The 23,602-nt window shown below is 31.8% G+C and overlaps 3 protein-coding genes across 4 annotated transcripts; 2 read left to right on the forward strand and 1 right to left on the reverse strand.

Moving 5' to 3' along the window:
- Positions 1-1,475: 1,475 nt before the first annotated feature.
- On the forward strand, positions 1,476-2,879 carry LOC132918649 (serine/arginine repetitive matrix protein 1-like). The gene has a single exon (XM_060980038.1). It carries the CDS (start codon positions 1,476-1,478, stop codon positions 2,877-2,879), a length of 1,404 nt encoding a protein of 467 aa, XP_060836021.1.
- Positions 2,880-4,974: 2,095 nt separating this feature from the next.
- Positions 4,975-12,775, reverse strand: LOC132930908 (E3 ubiquitin-protein ligase NRDP1). Of its 2 annotated transcripts, XM_060997031.1 has the most exons (7): positions 12,694-12,775; positions 12,440-12,600; positions 12,153-12,295; positions 11,022-11,178; positions 10,609-10,740; positions 6,086-6,241; positions 4,975-6,015 (listed from the first exon to the last, which is right to left on the reverse strand). In XM_060997031.1, exons 2-7 carry the CDS (start codon positions 12,527-12,529, stop codon positions 5,746-5,748), a joined length of 948 nt encoding a protein of 315 aa, XP_060853014.1. In that variant the 5' UTR covers positions 12,530-12,600; positions 12,694-12,775; the 3' UTR covers positions 4,975-5,745. The 2 variants fall into 2 exon arrangements, with proteins under 2 accessions (XP_060853014.1, XP_060853005.1); XM_060997022.1 differs by having other exon boundaries at positions 12,440-12,734.
- A 1,582-nt stretch (positions 12,776-14,357) lies between these two features.
- Positions 14,358-16,793, forward strand: LOC132917900 (splicing factor C9orf78). Its single transcript, XM_060978889.1, has 7 exons — positions 14,358-14,670; positions 14,807-14,902; positions 14,986-15,100; positions 15,489-15,637; positions 15,712-15,930; positions 16,309-16,442; positions 16,517-16,793. The coding sequence occupies exons 1-7, from the start codon at positions 14,582-14,584 to the stop codon at positions 16,681-16,683; spliced, it is 969 nt and encodes a 322-aa protein (XP_060834872.1). The 5' UTR covers positions 14,358-14,581; the 3' UTR covers positions 16,684-16,793.
- Positions 16,794-23,602: the final 6,809 nt, after the last annotated feature.

Raw genomic sequence — 23,602 nt, forward strand, 5'->3', positions numbered from 1 at the left:
GTATACTTGTCACAACTCACAATGATATTTTTCAGTCTGTTAGCTTCATCATTATTATATAAATATTATTACATTTTCTTTACACGCTGAAAATGAGTTTTATAGATATTTTTGCACTTTTATGTCCAATTTATAAAAAATCACCACAACATAAAAAGTAGGTACACTGTACAGATACATACTGTACACAGGCTATTTGTAAGTATTAAAGTTTGTGCAGAAAATACGATATTATATTATATTGTTATATGAGAGAGTATTATATTGATGTAGTGTCCTTGTTATTAATATTATTTTCGAACACTTCCAATAAAGTTTTAAAAATTACACTCAATTTGAGTGAATGAATCATTATCCAGATTATCCAGCCAACTGCCAAGTCATACTTATGTAGTTGTATATCGCTTTGAATGATTGAATGATATTCAATGGGATTGTGTAATTACTAATTAGAATGTTGTAATGTTCAATACCACGAACTTAAAAATATTTTGAATTTTATTTTCATTTAGATGTTACAAACTTCAATCTATTTTATTGTAAAAAAATTGTTATTAAAATAGTGGTTGTATTTTAATCCTTAGGTGTAATTGTACAAATAATTAAAGTAGGTTTTTATAACTAAAACAATATCAAAATAAATATTTTTAAACGAACCATATAATTCTTTCAAAAAAGTAAATACTATATAAACTATAAACGTGGTTATAATAATAAATAAAATATTTAAAAACTATTAAAATTAGGTACCATAATTATTTATAAGTTAGGTATAACAGTTATATTCTAAATGAAATATATGAAGACTAAAACTTCAACAAGTAAATATGAAACATCATATGATTATTATATGATTATTAATTACCAAACGGTATACAGTATACTTATATATTTGTATAATATGTCAAATGTGGGATGAATTAATCTACGATAGCCTTGATAATTTTTAATTAATTTTTGTACCAAGTTTTAAAAAAATGGATGTTATAAGGATTTTAAGGATTACCTAATTAGTAATTATGTTTCAAGATTATTAAACAGAATTGTCACTTGGCACTTACTGAGCATATAAATACATTTACTTGTAGCAGCAGTGTATAGTATTAGACCTTATACTGCATAGGGTTTGAGTAACACGGTAAAGAATCAATAGAAATTATATATTTTTAAGATGGCAGTCATCCTGCTGCTAAAAATCTAAAAAATTGTAGTTATACAGTACACGTGTTTTATTCGCTTTGAAAATATGATTTGGAATAAACAATCTCATCTGCTGGCTAGCTGATAATGTCCGCCGCACACGATGGATATTATAATAATTTGCCTGACAACGTATTTATAAATATCATATATGATATTTAATATACATTTAGCTACACATTTTAAAACCACTAACAAAAGTTTTTCTACAAACCAATAACTAATACGCAAATAAATAAATTTGAAATACGTCAAACACACGGTACACTACCGATATGAGTTCTACGTGTCTCAACGAGTTTAGCGAAAACGAAGACGTTATCCGTGCAGAACCATCACTGCCGCATCAACTGCTTGCGCAATCGGGTCTCCGGGCCGGTGCGTCGCCGGAAAAGCGGACGGACGGCGACCAGGGCTGTCCCAATCCATGTGGCCGGGACGACGGTCCGGTGGACTGCAAGACGATGAGCGTGCGACGGCGGCTGGCCGAGGATCTCGGCTGCTGCGGCTGCACCAATAAGCCCGAGACGCCCTGCTTGGTCACCGAGGACACGAGCACGTGTTGTCAGCAGCGTCGTCCCGAACCGAACGCCAATGCCGCGTGCGTCGATCCGGTCGAACAGATCATCAACGAAGGACTGCAGCAACAGCATAAGAAGCGCCACAGCCGGCGGCGATCGTCCTGCAGCAGTCGGCCGGCAAGACCGAATGGTCAGGAATGCCGCTCACGGCCGCCGGCGACCGATCGCCGAAGCAGCTACCAACCCGATTATTTCGACGACCAGGCGGACATGGACAACTGGCGAGAGCACCGGGACCAAAGCCGGCAACATCCGTCGTCACAGTCACCGAGGCGCAGAAGCTTAGCATTCGAACCTTTCGTAGATAGCGAACCGTATTCCCCGGCCAGGCCGTCTACTCCGGGCGCCGCACCGACACGACCGCCGCCGCCGCAGAACGAAAACCAAGACGTGCGGCAAGAGATGCTACTGGAACTGCAAAGGCTGGACGAGCAGCGGGCGCACCTGTTGGAGTGCATGGAAAGGGAGCGGAAAATCGTCGAGATGGTGCTCGAATACAAGCGACAGAAACGGGCCTGTCCCGCGGCGGCGGAGGCCGTGGACCCGCGCGACGACCGGGAACGGATTCAGCGGAGGATCAACGAAGCGAAACGGAAAACGGCCGAGGTCCAACGACGCTTGCAACAGTCGGGCGCGCATCAATGCGGCACGGACGAGGTCCCGGCGTGCTCGCCTGCGGTGGCCAGATGCCCGACGCCGTCGTCGTCTGCAGCCAGATGTCCGACGCCGTCGCCGTCGCCCCGCAACCCGACACCGACCTGCAGCGCCGCCGCCGGGCCGGAGACTTCGACGTCCTGCCAGCGGCGCAGATTGCGTTACCAGCCGCCGTCGCCCGACACCGACACCGAAGACGAATCTTGTGCGCCACCGCCGCCGAGACGACGGTTGCTCAAGTATCGTCCGCCATCGCCCGACAGCAGCAGCGAAGACGCTGAGGGCAACGAATGCGGCCGCCGACCGTCCGCGGCCAACGCAGACGACCGGCAGTCGTCGCTGCAAGACTCGTTCACGTACTACAACCGATCGGTTCGTAACGGCGTGCCCCCCGTGACCGCGGACGTGCCACAGCAGACCAGCAGTCCGTGGACGAGCCGGTAAACTCGCTGTTTCCTGCTGCTGCAGGGACGGCAAAAACTACACACGATAGAAACGTGATAAAATAATATTATATGATGATTTACAAGTTTTACATTTACACTTTACACTTTATATATAGTCTTATATTGTTTATATCGATAATAAAGCAAAAATATTTATTTTACTAATCTGATCTCTTGTAAAATCTTCACGCATATAGATCAATAGAGTAAGACGAGTATAAGTAGAGTGGACATAGGTGTAACTAGGGGCTTGGAAGGGCTTCCCTCCAGAATTTTTGGGTAAATGTATGTGATGCATATAAACATATTTGTATTAACTTTATTTTTGCCTACAATATAAAATAATAATATAATGTTTCATATAAACGAATAATCATTCAAATCAATAGTAAACACCAATAGAAACAATAAATAATCATAAAATTAAAAAAAAATTGCTATTAAACATTTTTAGGAATTTAGCCCCCCCCCCCTAACTTAAAGGACTAGTTACGCTTATGATAGTGGATATACCATATACCAGGGGTGGCAAATCTTTTTGGGGTCAAGTGCCAAATTTTCCCAATAAAGTTTTTGAAAATTGTTCGTATCCTGCAAAGGAAATTAAATTTTCTGAGGATAAAAATAAAGTTACTGATTTATTATATATTATTATTTTATTAAGTAAGGCACACCTTTGATTTGTAATTATAATTTTTAAAATGTATATAATTTGTTTCTTTGAATTTTTTATTATACAGTTATAATCAAAACTTTATAAATACCTAGCATAAATTTCAATAATTTCAATTTTTTTACGTACCATTGAAATTTAATCAACGTGCCACCTTTGGCGCGCATACCGTAGGTTCGCCACCCCTGTCATATACGTATAAAATAAAAAATAGTGTAATATGCCTGTATAGAGTGCAAATATGCCACCGACTTGACTAGCATACCGATAACAAACTAAGTTCGAAACTTGTTGCTCTGTGAACAAGCGGCATGGAACAATCTATCTACCCTGACAACTTGTTTTCTGCAATCGCTATTTATTAGCAATTTCATATATTTATGTTTATAATCCAGTGGAAGTTAATAAAACACTGGAAACATTTTTCCTTTACAACCGAAACACAAAACAAATTGAAACCAGAAACTTTGATTATTGGCAATATAAACATGTTACAATACTCAGAAACATACAGAAATGTTTATTAAGTTTTGAAATTTTGTAGCTAAAAAAATTGCATTATAATGCATTGGTGTGGACCAAGTGTTAGAATTACCAATTAAATGATAGACTGAACCCAGAATCAATTAAAACAAAGTTTACAAGAATCTCATCCATTTTGCTGACAATTTAATTAAATACAAATGTAATTAGTAATTACCTATAATATTTAAATTATTAGATAGAATATTTCTTTAAAATCAATTGATATCTCATGTTTATATTTGAAATTATTAAAATTAATAACAAAGCATTTCAATTTTGATACAATTAATAATTAATCAAATAACACTATTTATGTTAAAAACGTATGATGATCTACTTATTATTTATGTATTTGAAAGGGTAAGTGTTTGCAAATCGTATATTTCTTATTTCAAAATAACTAGACACTTACTCAAAACTTTTGATTCTACCATTGTATTCCACACATAAACAGACATAAGATTAAAACATAAATACTGCTTAAAGTTATTTATGCTATTGTTTGGATACATTTTTATAATATATAAGAAATAGATCACACAATGCATTTATTTGGTGGGTTTATAACATACTATTATTTTTCAAAACTCAATATCATGGTCGAATACAGTATATTAATTTTTAAGATATATATCTGTAAAAAAATAGTTTTATTTTTACCACAAGTTAAGGATAAATGAATTTTTAAAGTATATTTTAAGTCGTCGTTCAACTAAAATAATTTACTTATCACTGAACAGAAAATTCAAAATAAAAGTTGGGTGCTATGAGTTATACCTACTTTAAATAAGTAGATATACAATCATTTCTAATGTTAATAACATTAAAAGTTTTTTATTTTTAACGTTAATTTAAATTTGTCATAGATTTTTAAGAGTAATAATAATAATAATAATAATAATAATAAAAAAATATATATATTAATATAAGATAACGAATTATGCTTTACACAAGACAGTTTGAAGTACTCTAGAAAATATCTTGTATATTATATCAATACAGCAATACTTAACATGATAATTTTCGTATAATTGACTTAATATTAAACATACAAATTATTATATTTACATATAAAACAATAAATTCATTAAGACTATATAACATAATATTAAAAATACATACTGGCTATTTTATAATAACTATAATTGTGTAGATACGCATATATATTACGATGATGAACATACAAATCTTATAGTTTAAATAGTTTATGATAATTACATACATATAAGATAAAAATATAAAATGTTAAGTTTAAATTACTTAATAAGATTATGTTTTATTATAGTTAACGAGTTGAAATTGTTTGTTAAGATTTAAATGTTATTGGATACATACATAGCAAACAATATTGAAGTACAAGAATTCATGTATGGCTTGTGTATAGTTATTTATTATGTAATAAGCTCATTAAAATTTTTTTGTTAGTCGTATAAAATATGGTGTTCTAAAATTGTTATGTTGAAAAAACAAATGATAATTTTTTTTTAAAATTACAATGATAAAAAAAGATAATTGATCTGTAATAGATTTGTGTGTGGTATAGATAATTTATCACAGTGGTTCATTGTTATTCATAACTTTTTTAGATATTTAAAAATAACAAATTGGATTTAAAAAAATATATTAGTTGTTAACACTATCAGAGACGACATACACATAATACAGTTTATTCAATTCCGTGAGCAAAAATCATGATGAGACCTGGCTCAGACATCATGTCATCACTAACCATAATATTATCACAAGGCAAAACGATGACAGCTTGTTTTCCAGGAATACGCTTGCAATTATATCGGTCATAGTGCCTTCTATTGTGTTGTCTAGTTTCTAGACTTGATAGTCCGGATGGCCAATTTCGTTCGTGACAGTTTTTAACGAGATCATCTAGGATGTGAGCAGGACAACCACTTTCAATAAGTGCTTGTTTTATGTTGTTCTAAAAAAACAAAAAAAATTTTTTTTTAATTTTTATTGAAACACAATATGAATTAAATGTTGTTACATACTTGAAGGTATTCGTCGGGTGTAGAAATCATTCCTCCCCAGCGAGTAACTCTGGCTTGAGGAAGAGAACTTGACCAGCGTTCGATTTCATCTCTTTCCAACTCATCAGTTACAGCCCTTACGCTTGGATTGCAAACACGTAAGGCTCGCACATAACCCTATAAAACATAAAATGAAAATTTGATAAAACATATATTCTGCCTTCTATTTTTTTTAAACAAAGCAAGCAAAATGGATAACCTTTAATGAGTTCCATATTTTAACTATCAACTGTATAGGACAATATAATAAGTGAAAGATTGTCATACACAACTTGTTCAACATAGTATACTATTCACACTGACGTCTGGCTGATTAATAAAGTGGTTAGTTATAACCAAATCAATATTTTTATGATAAAAAAAGTGGAATAATCATATAAGTTCAAACCTTTTTTTAAGTAACGGAATTTTTATATAATTGAGTTTTAATGAGTCATTTGTTCATTTATTGACCACATAAATCGATAAAAAATAAGGTTTTCAGTAATTAAGGATAGTAAGAGATAAGTACGGATTAATCTATCTATTTATTAATCATGTTTTATTTGTTTAAACGTAATATTATTGACCAGATCTATTAAATTATCTACAAAAATACTAATTAGTTATTGTCAAGCAATAATAATAATAATTTATAATTATAAATTCTTCTAAAATCTAAAGATAAATTGAAACCATACATTATTTTCATCAAAACACAATTGTTCATATTATGTAATATAGCTTTGAAACACCTTATTTTGACTTTTTTTTTAAATAATGAGTTTGGAATTTGACTATTTGAGCTAACATCAATTGTCATTATGTACAAAAGAAAAGAAAAAAAAAACAGAAATTTATTCTATTTATATTTCAATAAATTATATTAAATTAAAATTCTTTGTAACGGAATTACGGAAATGTTTAGAGAACTAATTGTCAATACTACTATTATATCTATTAACATTAACCAACGAAATAGACCAAAATAGAGGCGGAAAATTATATTTTTATTAAATAATTCGATTAATATTTTTTTTTTAATTCTTTTAAACGGAAATAATTACAAATATATTGATATTAAACATTATATCCATGGGCCATGGCTAATAGAATTATAGAACGAGAAAAGAATTAAGATGTACCATACTTTATATTTTTATGGCTATTTCTTTACATAATATAAAATTAAACTATTATATAATATTATGATTAATTAAACATTTTAAATAATATGATAGTTAATAGTTAATAGTTATGACTTATGGGTAGAAATATACACGATGAGTACATACAATTTTTATTAAGCGAACATCATAATATTATATTCATACGTTAGTAAATCGTGCACCAAGGAGTAGCACTGTCGGTGAAAATGTGATAACGGACCTTTTTGATTTTAACCGGAATACGCCGACCAAACATTATGATAACAACGTGTTCGAAACGAAAACAACAATGCCAACGAAAACATAAAATTAAAATATAAAATCCAATATACAAGACTTTAAGTATTCAACAACTATTGTAATTGTACGCCGGATTGCTAGTCGCTGGAGTCCAGGACGAACGTTGAAACCGGAAGCAACCATCACTCTAGGTATCGTGGTTCGTGACATATTAATATTATTGAAATAACGACGACGGCTGTAGCCACCATTTTCAGCCCACAATCGCGATGACGACCACGTCCAAGAAGCAAATAAAATTCGGTTTTGATTTCACATCGGTACCAGATCTAGTGGCGTGTATTCAACAGCTAACCAACTGGGGCTACTCGTACGCATGTATACCGCTGGTGCACGCAAAACTGACGCCCGACGCCGCGACATTGGACAGGTCGGCATTAGTGAGCAGGGCTGACGTGATCCTACAGGCAGAGACATGGAACCGGGTAGTGGTGAAGTTGTCAGAGCACCTGAATCTGGATTCGGTCGACAGCGGCGTCAGGGATCGGGATGCTGAGCTCTTTCGGCAAGAAGTTTCGTATGCATCATATTTGAATGTGTCGGCGATTATGTTCCAGCTGCCGCTCGATGGCTGCATGCCTAACCTGGCTCGTCTAGTCAATGTCGCGCTCTATGACAATGTGTTTATTAACTTTTACGTACGAGTGCCCATGACATGTGGTGGTGGCGGTGATACTAATGGGATCTGTGATGACAACAACAGCAGCAGCAGCGCAACAGACACTTGGAAGTTGTGGTCAGCATTCAGCGCTGCATGTGATTATCATAGATCCGTATGCTTGGCATTAGAACTCAGTGTTGACTTGCCTGACCAACGAGAGCTTGATCGTTGGCTGGGTGAACCTATCAAGGCAGTTATTGCGCCCACTTCTATATTTCTAACCAACAAAGCGGGTTTTCCTGTTCTCTCTCGTCCTCACCAAGTTTTTATCAACAAGTTATTTGATTTAGATGTCTGTATCTTTATAAGTGGCGAGCCCAATCAAAACATGAAACCATATTTTGAATATTTGTCATTTATTCACGACAACAATAAATCTGATAAGCTTTACAGTTATTCTTACGCGTATGAAGATTTGTTACAAGTGCCTTTACAGCCATTAATCAATGACTTGGATAACAATGTTTATGCTGTGTTTGAACAAGATCCAATTAAGTATCAACAGTATGAAAAGGCTATAACTAAAGCATTAACTGACAAAGTTAAAAACGGTAGCACTGGAGTATTGACAGTGTGTGTAGTAGGTGCTGGTAGAGGGCCTTTGGTAAATGCTAGTCTAAATGCAGCTGACAAATCTAAAGTTGCTATAAAAGTATATGCGATCGAAAAAAACGAGAACGCATTACATGTGTTGAACTATAACAATGATAACTATTGGCACAATTTGGTTACAGTAGTCTGTGCAGATATGAGAACATGGAAGTTCGAAGAAAAATGTGATATATTAGTGTCTGAATTATTGGGTTCATTTGGTGACAATGAACTTTCACCTGAATGTTTAGATGGGGCACAAAAATTTTTGAAAGAAGACGGTATTTGTATTCCCTCATCATATACATCTTATTTAAGCCCATTACAATCTCAAACTCTATTTAGTAATATGAAGATGTTTAAATCCAATACACCTATGGATAATCTACATGAAAATGCAGAACAAATATATGTAGTTAATATGCGAAACATGTACCTTATATCCCCTGCACAGCCATTGTTCACTTTTGAACACCCGAGATGTGACTTAGAAAGAAACAATAACAGATACACAACACTGACATTTGATATAGAACAGGATTGCATTTTACATGGATTTGCCGGATATTTCAATGCAGTCTTATACAAGGATATAAATATTAGTATTGAACCTTCAACATTCAGTACAGGCATGTTTAGTTGGTATCCCGCTTATATCCCAATTAAAAGCAGCATAACATTAAAAAAAGATGAGCAGTTGAAAGTGCATTTCTGGCGCCTTAGTGATGCTTCAAAAGTATGGTATGAATGGAGTATATCTAAACCTAATTCGATGCCTGTGCATAACCCAAATGCTCGTTCCTATTCTATGCAATTACACTGAGATTATATTAAATAAAGTATTTATGATCATTGTGCATATTATACAATTTAAAAGCTCTACATTATATATTATAAGTCCTTAGGGTATACATATTTTTAAAATATAATGTTAAAATTGTTTTGTTTTGTATTTTTTTTTTTTAACAATTATAAACATTTTTTTCATCTATATTCTATTCATTAAAATGTGTATCATTTAAATTTGTAAACTGTAATTAAATTACCTAATATTTATGAAAAATATTGGAAATTTAAAATTTGAAAATACTTCCACTGTCAACTAGTTATATTATTTATATCTGTGGGTTGATAAATAATAACATTGATTGAAAAATAAATATTTACTTCCAATATTTGAGTAGAAATATGTTGAATAACTGTCATTAAATAAAGTTTTAAAAAATATATATAATTATATTGAGTGTATTTTCAAGCAAATAATAAAATTTGATTTGAGTGTGTTTAACACTAGTTCACCAAATAATATATAAATGTATAAGCTCTAGTACATGAGTAAATATAGTGTAAGAATACAATATAGGTAGTTGTTAAACTATGGGAAAACAATTTAAATCTACTAAATGAGACAAATTAAATTTTAAAATATTATTTTTCAATGTTTACTAAGGAAAAAATAAATTTTTCCAATAAATAAAAAGTTTTTATGATTTTGATTGATTTGATTTAATAAATATTGTATTTATGAACCTATTTTATCTTTAGTTCTCAATTCTTATTATATTATATTAAAATTAAAATTAAACAAGATGAATTATTTTAAAATATCTATACATTTTGAATTGCTTCAACAAAACAAATAGAGGTATACTCTATACTATATATTTTGAACTAGAACATAAGTAAATCATATTTAAAGAATTTAAGATTTTAAGCCTTTAAGTACAAAAAGAAATAGTTTACAGAAAATATTATGTATAATGTAATAGGAATAAACATTTTACCTTTAAAATTCTCATTTCATCTTTGATTCCCGTCATTTCATATCTGTATGTAGCCATGTCTTGATGCATTTCATTTATTTTTTGTTGTTGTTTATGTACTAATTCTCGCAATTCTTTTACACAGTTATGATCCTATTAAATTTTTAAAATATTACACATTAATATGAGATTATAAATTAAATAACACTATAGATACAAAAGCAGTGCAATTATTTATAAATCATGTATTTATTATTTTAATTTTAATTTGACTTATTAACACCATCATTGGTAGATATTTGTAGGAAGAAGAGACTTAGTCCAATCTGCCATTATGTGTCACAAGTGAACCAATAATAATAAGTGATTAAATTAGCGTTATATATCTAGTGTTATTTATTTTAATTTATGGTATAGTCATGTTAAATATATACCTTATGTTCATCTTTTGGTATGATTAAACCGCATCCTTGTTCACAGGGAAATGGCCTTTTTGGATTATATTCGCATTCGGATAAATGAGAGTCTAATGTATCTAGTTTGACAACATTTTGGCATCCATAATTTGAATTTTCACAAACAATATATAATCTAAATAGATTAGAACTATTTTAATATGTTGCACATAACAATTATAATAGTATAAGTGAATAATTTTAATTGAGTTGAATAATAAAAATAGTCATACTTGACATAACAGTCATAAGGGCTTTGAATACTCTAAGAATTCATGTTTAAAAATTAGATGGATTTTAAGCTAGCTAATTCTATAAAGTTCTTAATTATAAATTTGTGTAGTTTGAATATGTAGTTGTTATTGGAGCCTAAACAGTAAACACCATAATGGACTGCTAACAACTAGAACAAGTCCAGCAAAAGTTTTTGAAGTAAGCATTAATTATGTAGACTATTAATAAATGTTTGTCTATTAAATGACTACAATCCAGTACTTTTTTTCTTGAACCCAACCATGTTTATTGATAGACAAGTTTAATCTAATTTATCATTTTAGTCTAAATTAATTAATCTATCCTATTAAGTAAAAAATCACGGTTTTTAAATTGTGTAGTGATTTCTCCTTCATTTCCCATTTTTTCCGATTAAATTATTTATTTAACATCCATATTATACTAAAAACTAAGAGAATATCAAACATGGATCTACATATTTCTAATAAGAGAATAAACCAATTACTTTTTAAGTACACAATGTATTCACTCAATGCAAAATATTGTAATATATCAAATTACTTTAAATAATATTTTGATTTGGAATATGAAATTAAAAATATATTTTGTTATATAGTAGAATCTTAAATTGTTAAATAAAAACAAATTGTATTTTGTAATGATTTAAAATTATGTAAAAATAAAAAATAGAATTTGAAATAATGAATGTTCTGCGATAAAATTATCACTAAATGTTGATTAAATATAGGAAAGACAAAAGAATTAAAATGAAGATAATTTATTTTTCCTTTAAAGACTACAACACAATACCAAATTACAAAAATAAATAAGATGTTACATATAATTCATATTGTTTGAAGAACAGTATTCACCAACCTGTTTAGTAGATTTTTTAGGATACGCGGCACCGGTCGCAACTGAAGAACGTTGACGGAGAGTCTGTCAACTGGACATGTGGATTGTCTTAGTAGCCATTCGAGTATACAACCTTTGCAAAATGCGTGTTCACACGCAGGGGCCTGAAAAAGTAAATAGTTAATAAAACATTGCACGGAAATATACCAAAAATGCAGATTTTACTAATTTGCATGACATGAAATATTTGAAATTATTAATGGGAATATAGGAATACGTCTTAGTAAAGACAAATATATAATTTTTACTTGAACTGGGTCCTGTAGCACCCCAGTACATATGGGGCAAAGAAGCTCTTCGTCTACTTCGCCAACAAAACGGATGATATCAAAACCCATAACTGTACATGCAATTTAAGACTATCGACTAATCCAACATCAATTGATTACTGTTTCGTCTTCACTGCGTTCAACAACACCCGCGAAACAAAAACAAATCGTAAATAAAATATCATTAATACATCAACGACCAGTATTCAAATTACTAATTAATCACATCATACTTGTTACTATTTACTAAACAGTATTTAGTATTTTGTTTTTGTATTTGTTCAAATTTCGTTATCATTAAAAAAATAGTACTATCAGAGTCCAGAGAGACAGTTTCGCCCGCAACGACGACACTGAATATTAGCCATTAGGTACCAAACTACCAACTACGAACATAATATATTAATATATTTTTCTAATTATAGTAGACAAAAGGTAGGTACTAGGCAGTGATAGTTAATGAAATTTTATCTGTATTTTAATATTTAGGTACCAAATTTGAAATCAGAATCACGCTAATGCGACTGACTTGGGAGTGGATCGCTTACACACAATACCACCACAGAAATTGCATTTTATTATTAAAGATAAATATTAATTTAATAAAAAAAAAAATAAAAATACCGATAAATAACACAAAAAGAATTAAAATATTTTGAAAATTAATTCATATCTAGTAGGTACTCTTATGAATATTCGATGCAAATTTCAAGCATTTACAGATTAGTGTTGGATATTCATTTTTGAATTAGGTACAATAAAAATCGATTCTGATTAGTGATTATATTTAAAAATTAAAAGTACCGTATATAATTACTTTTGACCTCCAGTATATAAACTATAGACACAATTAATAAGTCAGAAATTTTTTTCTACATAATATAATATTATAGTAACAATCAACATTTTTTTTCAATTATTAGACAAATTATTATTTAACTTTTTACCCAGTAATAATAATAAAAAAATTACAAACAAATCTCGAAACCTTTTTAAAATTGTTTCATTTAAAAAAAAGGTTTACTAAGGGGAATTCGCTCAATAATAACGAATATTTTTTTTTATATAGTGTCATCATTGATTACAGTAAATAAAATAGTTATTATAAATTTATAACTATAGACATAATATAGATAAATAGATATGTCTATGATTATTACTGGATATAATTTTACTTATTTAAAATTTGATCAAAGCTAGGTAGGTACTAGGTAGGTATCTAAACTAATGTGATAAATATATTATATTATTATATGTAATTTAAATTTAATTGAGTTTAGGAAAGGTCAGGATGAGTAAATCGACATATAATTTGTCACAGGCAACGCCATGCAGGATCAACTAGGTAGTTATTTCAGACTAGTTATTATATTTAAAAAAAAATTATTTTACAATAATATTATGTGTAATTATTAATATGTGTTATATGACGTGTTTAATATGCTGAAACAACATTTGAAGAATAGGATAATATTCAATTACCAAAAATACAATATATCTTCTAAGACCGCGGTCACCATTATATCGTCTGTATCTGTGGTATGATTTAAATCAACTACGTCATAGAAAATATTAAAAATAAAAGTAATTATTCCGAGTGTGGCTATAGGACATGGCCGCATGGGTCTATTCGCCTATTGCCCTATTAATTATTATGATGGCATTGATCATTGAAGATTGAACTCTATAATATATTCATGGTTTAAATATTTAAGCCATGAATAGGTATGTTATGAATTTATGATCATGTTATCATATAGAATGTGTATAATATATATAATCTAATCAGGGTTAAATATCTTTAACCAGTAGTTTGGTATATAAGCAAACTTATACTTGATAAGAAATGATAAAGTGCCTGAAAACGATTTAAGACCTATTGTTATTGTTATTGTTTAAAGTTTGAATCTGAACCTGAACCTGAAGTGTGATGTGATTGAATATACTGTAAAAATTAAACATTGTTTATTGTTCAATTGAATTTATTTTTTAATACAAAATTAGGATTTGTGAAATTTTAGTTTTTAATTTAAATAGAATTTCCAAAAGTTATTTTAATTATATTTTGTATGTTTAACTTTATTGAAAACAAAGTAAACGTATTTTAAATTTTAATAGATCATGATGGGAACAGATGATGGAACTATTAAAGAACAAAAAGATGTCGACGTTCCTTTACATGATCAAAAAGTCATTGAAAATACAAATAAGTTAGTTAATTAAATATAATATCTAATTAGAAATTGATGATCAATACTATAACAAAATATTTGACCAACTGGTCAAAATATATTTGCACAACAAACTATAAATAAATAATATTTAATTGTACACTAAAAATTTTAGTTCAAAGTCTCCAGTTCTGCTAAAAAAAAAATCAAGAGGACGATCATTAAGGAAAAGAATAGATGATGACGAACAAGAAGATGATGTGGATACATTGTAAGCATAACTTATTATTTATTGCAAAAACCCATTTAAGTAAACAATGCTGCTAGTGTCATGATGAATTTTTAAATATTTAGTGGTAAACTTGAAGAAATGAAAACTATGCAAAAACTAAGGGACAGACCTAATGGTGTCAATATCATTAGCCTTGCATTAGGAGAAAAACTTTCTCAAGAAGAAGAAAAATTGATGGTAAGTTATAAAATTTATATTTATTTTTTCTAAATACGTATAAAGATGACTTGCTGCATTATCCATAAAATATTTATTTAAACTTTGTTAATTGCTACTACATCACAATAGTCAAAAATAAGGTAGGTATAATAAAATAGTTATTATAAATGTTGACATAGGTGTGCGCACAATCTGCAGTCCGAAATATTAGTGCTATGCCCTCAAGATGACCCTGATAATAATAAGCAAAATATCCTTAAAGCACTACCTACTAAATACCTCTGTGCACGCCTATGAATGTTGAACATTAATAATCTAAAAAAAGATATAATATTCAGATCCTGCTAGACTACACATATTACTATATTGTAATCATTAATTAATTTACTATTTAAATTTAACTTAGGTTGATCCATTTAAAGTAAAAACTGGTGGATTAATAAATATGAATGCTTTAAAAACTGGACAAGTAACTCAAGTAGATGATGCTTATGATACTGGAATAGGAACACAATTTTCAGCTGAAACTAATAAACGAGATGAAGACGAAGAAATGTATAAATATTATCCCTTTATATTTTTAATAATATAATTAAATACATGTACAGTTAAAAATAATATATTTTTAGGATGAAATATATTGATGAACAAGTGGCTGTACGGACTGGACGAACAGTAGATATAGATGATGATAATGCCAATCTCAATAAATCAAATTATTGTCCACCAGAATTGGCAGCTTTACAAGCTGTTCCATCACATTTACGAAATTCAACCACTCACAGATCTGAAGAAATGTTATCAAATCAAATGTTAAGTGGTATTCCTGAAGTGGATTTAGGAATTGAGTAAGTTTTCTTTATGCAAATTTGAAAAAAAATATTCTTAATCACTGGAATGTGATATAAATAGTGTGTCGCTAGACAGGTTAAAAGGTTAGCAAATTAATGAGAAATACTATACTCTGTCTAGCGAAAGAACGCCCTGCAGACCGACCTAAATCAGTTTTTCTGCGCATTTCCAATGATACCCAGCCATAAGCGAACCAGTTTTAATAGTATGGTGACGTGGGGGGTTGCTCAGAATCGGCGCATTCTCTCGCTGGACAGACTATAGTTGACTTAAGTTGACCTAAAAAAATATATAAAACTACGATTTAATGGATGAAAAAAATGTATAATAACAATTAATAAATTTCATATTTTATAATAATTATTGATTACTAGTGCAAAAATAAAAAATATTGAAGCAACAGAAGAAGCTAAAATGAAATTAATTCGCGACAAGCGTAATAAAAAAGATGGTCCTTCACAGTTTGTTCCTACAAACATGGCAGTTAATTTTGTTCAGCATAATAGATGTAAGTTAAATTAAAATAATTTTTGATATTGAAAGTTAGGCTTACTTTTAATGTTCTATGTTATTCAATTCTAGTTAATATCGAGATAACAGGACCAGATGGGAAAAAAAATTATAAACAACAACCTGCAGTTAAACAAGATCATTCTGATGAAAAAAATATTGATAAAAGAAAAAAAAAAGATAATGCAACTGACGATTTCCACTATGAAAGATTCAAAAAACAATTTCGTAGATATTAAGCTTTTTACTATAAGTAATAGTCTACTGATATGTTTTATGTGTTTAATATATATGTATATTATGTTGTTTATAAAAATTATTGAAAAATATTATACACTTATTTAACTTGTATTGTATACAAATTTTAAACTTAAATGATTTTTGGAAAAAAAATCAAAGAGTTCATTAACACACATAATATTTGTGTTCAGTTATTATGCTTATGAAAAAATAAGGGATGAAAACAATTAACTACTTTTGGTGTACAGTAAGTTTCTATGATTACACTTTGTCGTTGAGGATAAGTCATCAGAATGTATGTCTTAAATTTGAGTGAAATGATAAACTGTTGCTTACAAAACACAATTTTAAGAAAAGATGGTCTGTTAATCTAATTAATAAGTATATCATATAATATTTTATATTTCTTTCAAAGTAATTTATTTGATTATTATTAATACAGTATGATAAATACATTTTTGACTATAGGTGATAGCATAAAATGTAATTATGTGTATAAAATATAATAATAAGTATATATTTGAAGCTCAAAGTACCTATAAATAATATATTGCTTAAATTTTGCTAATTTCGTCAAAATTTGAGCTTAAAATGTCTGTAGAAAAAAATCTTTGTACATTTTTAAGATTTTTGTGTTATAAAATGGACTATTTAAGAGGCCCAGGTATTAGATTCACAATAGCTTTAAAAATTGAATATTTTATGAATTTTTAACTACAGAATAATTTAAAAATATTTTTGATTTTGATGAATTTTGTCAAAACTTCGAAAGTTATTGTTCGAACGATACGTGTTTTAGCCAGGTCAAAGGTCATTGCGGCGCAAGTGACAGTCCGGTCATCACAATTGGCCTTTTTCCCTTTCGAATGGTCAAGCTGTGATCGCCGCCGTCTCGGTCGACTCGTCAACTTTGTCGCGCTATCTTGACAGCTTTGAGCTTTGACACATTCGTCAAAAACCGGTCATGGTGCGTTGTTGCCGCGGTAGGCTTTATGCACTGTACCCGTGTCCGTGTGCCCGGGTTCTTGTGTCCGGTGATACCTGAAAAGCACTTGTTTTTTTCACAAACGCCAAGTTCGCGTTCTTATTCAGTTATATTACTTTTATTTATTATTGTTGCGTCGTGTGCGATCCGATATAATTGTGATTTGTATGTCATATTCTAAAAATTCAACGTGCGATCGCGTTTTTACCCATTTATCGGCCAAAAGTACCATTTTCGGTCGTTGTAATATATACGGTAACCGCTACGGCCGTATTTTCTATATAGATTTATTATAAATAATATTATATTGATACATCGTCAAGCTGGTTATAATATTTTATTATACCAGTGAAGATTTCCAACTCGGACCCGAAAAGTTAGATCGACACCGCTACCGGAAATCAGGTCTATTTTTTTATATTTTATTATTGTCGTAAAGGTAAATTAATTATTTATGTTATAATTTATTGTAAAACTCATATAACTGTATTATTTATATGTTATTATTATTTTGGGGCCCCGTGTTATTATAATATTATATTTGTAACACTTCGACAGTGTTGTATTATTATATATATTGAGAATTCACAATTAATTTATTATCATAATAATTTGTTATTTTATATTGGTCACATTATATCTTTTCCACGCGAGTCGCGGCAAACAACTGCCTATATTGTAAGATTTGTCAGAGCGACAAAACAGTTATTGTACTTATGTATCTTCAATATTTTTAAATTGCTCTATTAACAACTTTCTAAGAACTTTTTAATAGTCTAATACATTTTAAAAATTGTTGATCCAGCAAAAAATTTAAATTTTTTTAAAATTTAAAATGTCTGTAAATGGCTTAAAAGAAGTCAAAATATTTTGAACATTTTATTTCTTTTTAAAAAATGCAAAATTTAAAATTTGGTAAAAATTCAAGTATTTACGCTATTCATTTAAGAATTACAAAAACATAAAAATATCGAGTTAATCAAAAACTGATTTTACATAAACATTTCCATTTTTCAATAATTTTATTTTTAGTTTTTCCCAATTACTGTAAGAGAAGTATTGGGAATTTTTTATTTTGGACCCCACCCAAATACCAACTTGATCCAATTTTTTAAATAGAAACTTCTTTCAGAATTGAAATGTTATTATGTCGGAATTGTTAGGCATTTTTTTATTAATCATAAATTATATATTTTATGTAGACAATCTTTTAGCTACCTATTTTATTTATAATTATACTTTGTGAAAAAAATGAATACATATATTTTATATTTAGTTAAAAAAAAAATAATTTCATATATTAATAATATAACTTTAAACAAAAATAAGGAAAGATATCCGCATCAAAAATATATCGGGGAGATATAGCTACTACACAAAAAACAGCCGGGAGGGAGGAATGTCCATATTTACCATTAATACAGTATTTATAAAAAATATTTCAATAAATGTTAAAAGCCAACGAATAAGTGCAACATTTTCGAATTTTTTTTTGATTACCAAATTGAAATAACCTTACATTGGTTTTACTTATAAAATAATATTATATAATATAAAATATAATAGGAAATTTATTTATAATAATTAATAACCTATAATAATAAATTATATTATTATTATTTTTTGTTTTCTGCAAAGATAAAAGAAAAATGTCCACTTAATATTCATTAATTATTTTACATAGTTATATTATAATATTTAAATTAAGGTACTTACCTTTTACTGGATCGTTGATTAACAATGATGATACTGATGAAAAATATTTAAAAAATAAAAATTAACAATTTTGAATACTGTAATGGATTGTTCAGAACGTAGGCGAATAAGCGAATGAAAAAAAATGATCTGAATTTCGTATAAAATATTTTTAATAGGCACCCATCTATACTATTTATTTTGTCTTACACTCGTCTCTAAGATATCAACATTACATTAATTTTTTTCTACCAAGAATTTATCAATTATTAACTTAGTATATAATTAATTATAGTACCTATATAGTTTAGAGGTTTCCAATCTTTTTAGTTTTTTCCCCACAGACCACGTGCCATCGGTGTACGCAGGGGGGAGGGGGTGTCAGGGAGATATGACACCTCCTTTAAAAATAAGTATATGTTCAAATTATGAAACAAGGACTACAAAAAAATAATCAATTCGTGCATATAATTATGATATGAAACCCCCTTAAAAAAATCCTGCGTACGCCACTGCCAAGTGCCAATTTTTTCAATTTTCTAAAATTAATTTATATAGCTTACACGGAGCTGCTCACTTGAATTGTGTTTATTATGGAAAAAATAGAGTATTTGACGCTGTCGTAATACTATATCTACCTGATTCTGAATTTCATTCAAAATTGTTATCTGCACAAACGAGTTCTGCCAATATAAAATTGTTTTAAAAAGATAACAAATGGACGTGTACACAGCGTTAAGTCCATAGGACGTATAAAAATACCCTTGCGCTATTAATTAATATTATAATAGATTGATAATATGTTTAAGAAAAAGAGGCAATGATTTGATGTGGTTGATCAAGATGGTTATCTAAATATAAATAAATAAACAAACAATTTTTGGTAACAAATACAGTTTTACATATAATAATAATAATAATAAATGAATGGCCTGGTTAGTACACAACGTATAATAATAATAAATTGACAATATTGTTCTACTAGCACAATATAAAATATATGATATAAAAATAAATTAATGGCCTGTTTGACCCAAACAAATATAGTATAATAAATATTATGGGGCTCGTCAGCCGATTACACGAGGAACTAGACAGTGTTTGTTGGCGGCTTCGAATCAGAACGCTACGTTTCGGGATGCCTACATTTGTACAATAAAAAATACATAACATGAAATAAAATGTGCGACAATCCCGAGAACGTAGAACCAAGGACAAACTTTGAAAGGTTGTAGGGTTCAAAAAAGAATAAGTACAAAAAACACAAATGGTCAGAAAGCTCAGTAAAAAAAAAATTAATTAATTAATTAAATTACCGTAATCTAACTTATATTATACGATAACAAGAGGGCTTAAAGCTAGTTAATGATTTATAAACCAGATGTTTGGGAGGAGACATTTTTCCCGATGTGTTCATCCTCTTCGTTGAGCCATATGGGCTGATTGACGACAGGTCGCTTGAATTCCAATCCAGATGAGTTGCGCACAGTTACAAATCCTACAACATTGTCTGAACCAGGATAGACCTTGCAGGTAATATGTAGAATCCAGAACAGCTCTGCATGCGCCCAAAGGTGTCACATATATTGACAATGGCAGTGGCCAGGAGAACATTTAGATTCTCAGCTTCTGGAGCTAATATTTCGGTGTACATTACTATTGCATGTGGTTGAGGTCTGTCATCATCATTGGCGATAGGAGCATGTGTAGTCTGTTTAAAATGAGATCATTACTCGGTGGTCAAGTTGTGCGCATGGGCTTTTGTTCCGTGGTAGCGCCAACGTGCGGCCGCTGATGAGAGCACTAATTAGTCTAGTAATATACCAAACTATTGTTTAACAAGTAATGATTTAGAGATATAATATAATAATCCCCAACTAACTTATAACCATTTTTCTCAATCATTACACTGATATGAACGAGTAACTACATTCGTTGGGGAACAGCAAGTTGTTCGCACAGTTGGATTTAGCCAGTGGTTATCTGCAAATACCATTAACGGACGAGGCGGCTGCGAAAACTGCATTCATAACCGAAGACACCACCGGTCAGTTTACTCGCATGCCGTTTGGCTTGTCAGGAGCCGTAGCAGAGTTTACCTGATTGGTGCGACATGTGTTGGGTCCATTACATGGGAAAATTGTACGAAACTACTTGGACGATATGGTCATCGACGCTGTTGATTGGGACGATATGTTGTCCAAGCTGAGGTTGGTGTTTGATTGGTTGAGGAGTGCGTGTCTGACTCTTAAACCGTCGAAGTGTGTCTTCGGTGCCAAGCAGATTGAATTCCTAGGATTTATTATTGGTGGCGGTTTGATACAGCCAAGTGAACTGAAAACACGGGCGATATCAGACTTCCCTACTCCGGTCGACGTGATGTCATTGAAACGGTTTTTGGGGCTTACCAGTTTCTTCCGTAGGTTTGTGGAAGGATATGCGATCATAGCAGAACCACTTGCGCGGTTGACCAAGAAGAACGCGGATTTCTTGTGGAGCGACAAGCAGGATAGTGCTTTCCGTGTGCTGAAGGACCAGTTGACAAAGCCGCCAGTTCTTACTATGTTTGATCTAAATGCGGAAGTTACCGAACTGCATACTGATGCCAGTTCGTTAGGACTTGGCGCTATGCTGTTGCAGTCCAAGAAGGCTGGCGATTCGCTTAAGTTGGTTTATTGTATAAGTAAGAAAACTAGTGATTCTGAATCCAAGTACCATTCCAACAAGTTGGAATTGATGTGCGTGGTGTGGGCAATGAGTAAGTTACGTCAATTTCTCTTGGGATTGCAATTTGTGGTTTACACGGACTGCCAGGCGCTTGTGTATCTGAACTCATTCAAGGCGACGAACGCGCAAGTAGCCCGCTGGCACGATGTGTTGCAAGAATATGATTTTACGATCAAATATCGACCTGGAAATCGGATGTGTCATGTGGATGCTTTGTCTAAGGCTCCAGTAAGCCCTATTGGTGATAAAGAACTTCCCTTCGATGTGGAGTTGGAGGATAGATGGGACGTCTGTGTATTACTGACCATCGACGATAAGGTGCGGATGTGCCAAGCGGCTGATCAAGAGGTGTCAAGTATTATTCAGAGACTAAATGCTGATCCAGTCAACTACAACTTGGTTGACAGAAGTTTTACTCTGGAGAACGGACTGCTGTACAGCCGAGTTAACGGCAAGTTATTGTTTGTGATGCCGAGAGCTATGCGCAAGGGGTTGGTGGTTGCTGCACATAATTTGAAAGGGCACCCTGCTGTGGACCGTACGGTTGCTAATATATTAGAGGACTTTTGGTTCATTAAGATGCGGAGGTATGTTGCATTTCACATAAAGATGTGTTTCGAATGCTTGATGGTGAAGGGACCAAGAGGCAAACAACCAGGTCTATTGCATCCTATTGCTGTGGGGAAAAGACCATTTGACACCGTACACCTTGATCACGTGGGCTCGTTGGTTACCACTTCAAACGGTTCTAAGTATGTGCTAACTTTTGTAGACAACTTTACTAAATATGTAAATTTTTACCCTGTAGCTAGTACGAGCGCTGATGAGACAAGAAATTTGTGAACGCTTATGGATTACCTCAAAGATTAATTTCTGATAGAGGGACGTGCTTCACTGCTCGAGTATTCGAAGAATATTGTGATGGTCAAGGGATCAAACACATATTGACCTCCACGCGCCACCCACAGGCAAATGGACAGGTTGAGCGGACCCATAATGTACTTATGGCTACATTTATGGCGTGCGCTGAAGAAGGCAAGGATTGGGACGAGATTCTGACTGAGGTGCAGAACTCTATCAACAATAGTGAAAGTAAAGTCACTACGAGGACACCATTCGAGATGCTCCACGGATATCGTCCTCGGTTCCACCAAGGTGTTCTGAGGAAGTTGTCAAAAACTGCGGATAATTGGAAGCCTCCTGAAGAGGTACGTGAAGCTGTCCGTGAACAACTAGAGAGGAAGAAGGACAAGGACAAAGCCAGGTATGATAGGCACAGGCACGACAACACCCATTATACAAGCGGAGAAGTAGTGGTCATGAAAAGGGTTCCCACGGTTACTGGAGAGTCTACAAAATTACAGGACCGCTAGTTGTCATTGAAGTGCTACCGGGAGATGTCTACCGTGTTGCAGAATTGGACCAAACCAAAAACAGCAGATTTGCAACGACGGCACATGTGTCCCAGTTAAAATTATGGCGGATATACAAAGAAGATGAGCAAATGGAGG

Source organism: Rhopalosiphum padi, chromosome 1 (genome assembly GCF_020882245.1).
Source record: "Rhopalosiphum padi isolate XX-2018 chromosome 1, ASM2088224v1, whole genome shotgun sequence".
In the NCBI taxonomy this organism is placed as follows: domain Eukaryota; kingdom Metazoa; phylum Arthropoda; class Insecta; order Hemiptera; family Aphididae; genus Rhopalosiphum; species Rhopalosiphum padi.

Excerpts from the sequence above, each read along its gene's own strand:
- LOC132918649 (XM_060980038.1), top strand. The coding sequence starts at position 1,476 with ATGAGTTCTACGTGTCTCAACGAGTTTAGCGAAAACGAAGACGTTATC.
- LOC132930908 (XM_060997031.1), bottom strand. The coding sequence starts at position 12,529 with ATGGGTTTTGATATCATCCGTTTTGTTGGCGAAGTAGACGAAGAGCTT. Across the intron at positions 12,296-12,439 it reads TGCTACAGGACCCAGTTCAA|GCCCCTGCGTGTGAACACGC; the intron begins GTAAAAATTATA and ends TTACTTTTTCAG. Across the intron at positions 10,741-11,021 it reads TACCAAAAGATGAACATAAG|GATCATAACTGTGTAAAAGA; the intron begins GTATATATTTAA and ends AAAATTTAATAG.
- LOC132917900 (XM_060978889.1), top strand. The coding sequence starts at position 14,582 with ATGATGGGAACAGATGATGGAACTATTAAAGAACAAAAAGATGTCGAC. Across the intron at positions 15,638-15,711 it reads CGAGATGAAGACGAAGAAAT|GATGAAATATATTGATGAAC; the intron begins GTATAAATATTA and ends ATATATTTTTAG. Across the intron at positions 15,931-16,308 it reads GAAGTGGATTTAGGAATTGA|TGCAAAAATAAAAAATATTG; the intron begins GTAAGTTTTCTT and ends ATTGATTACTAG.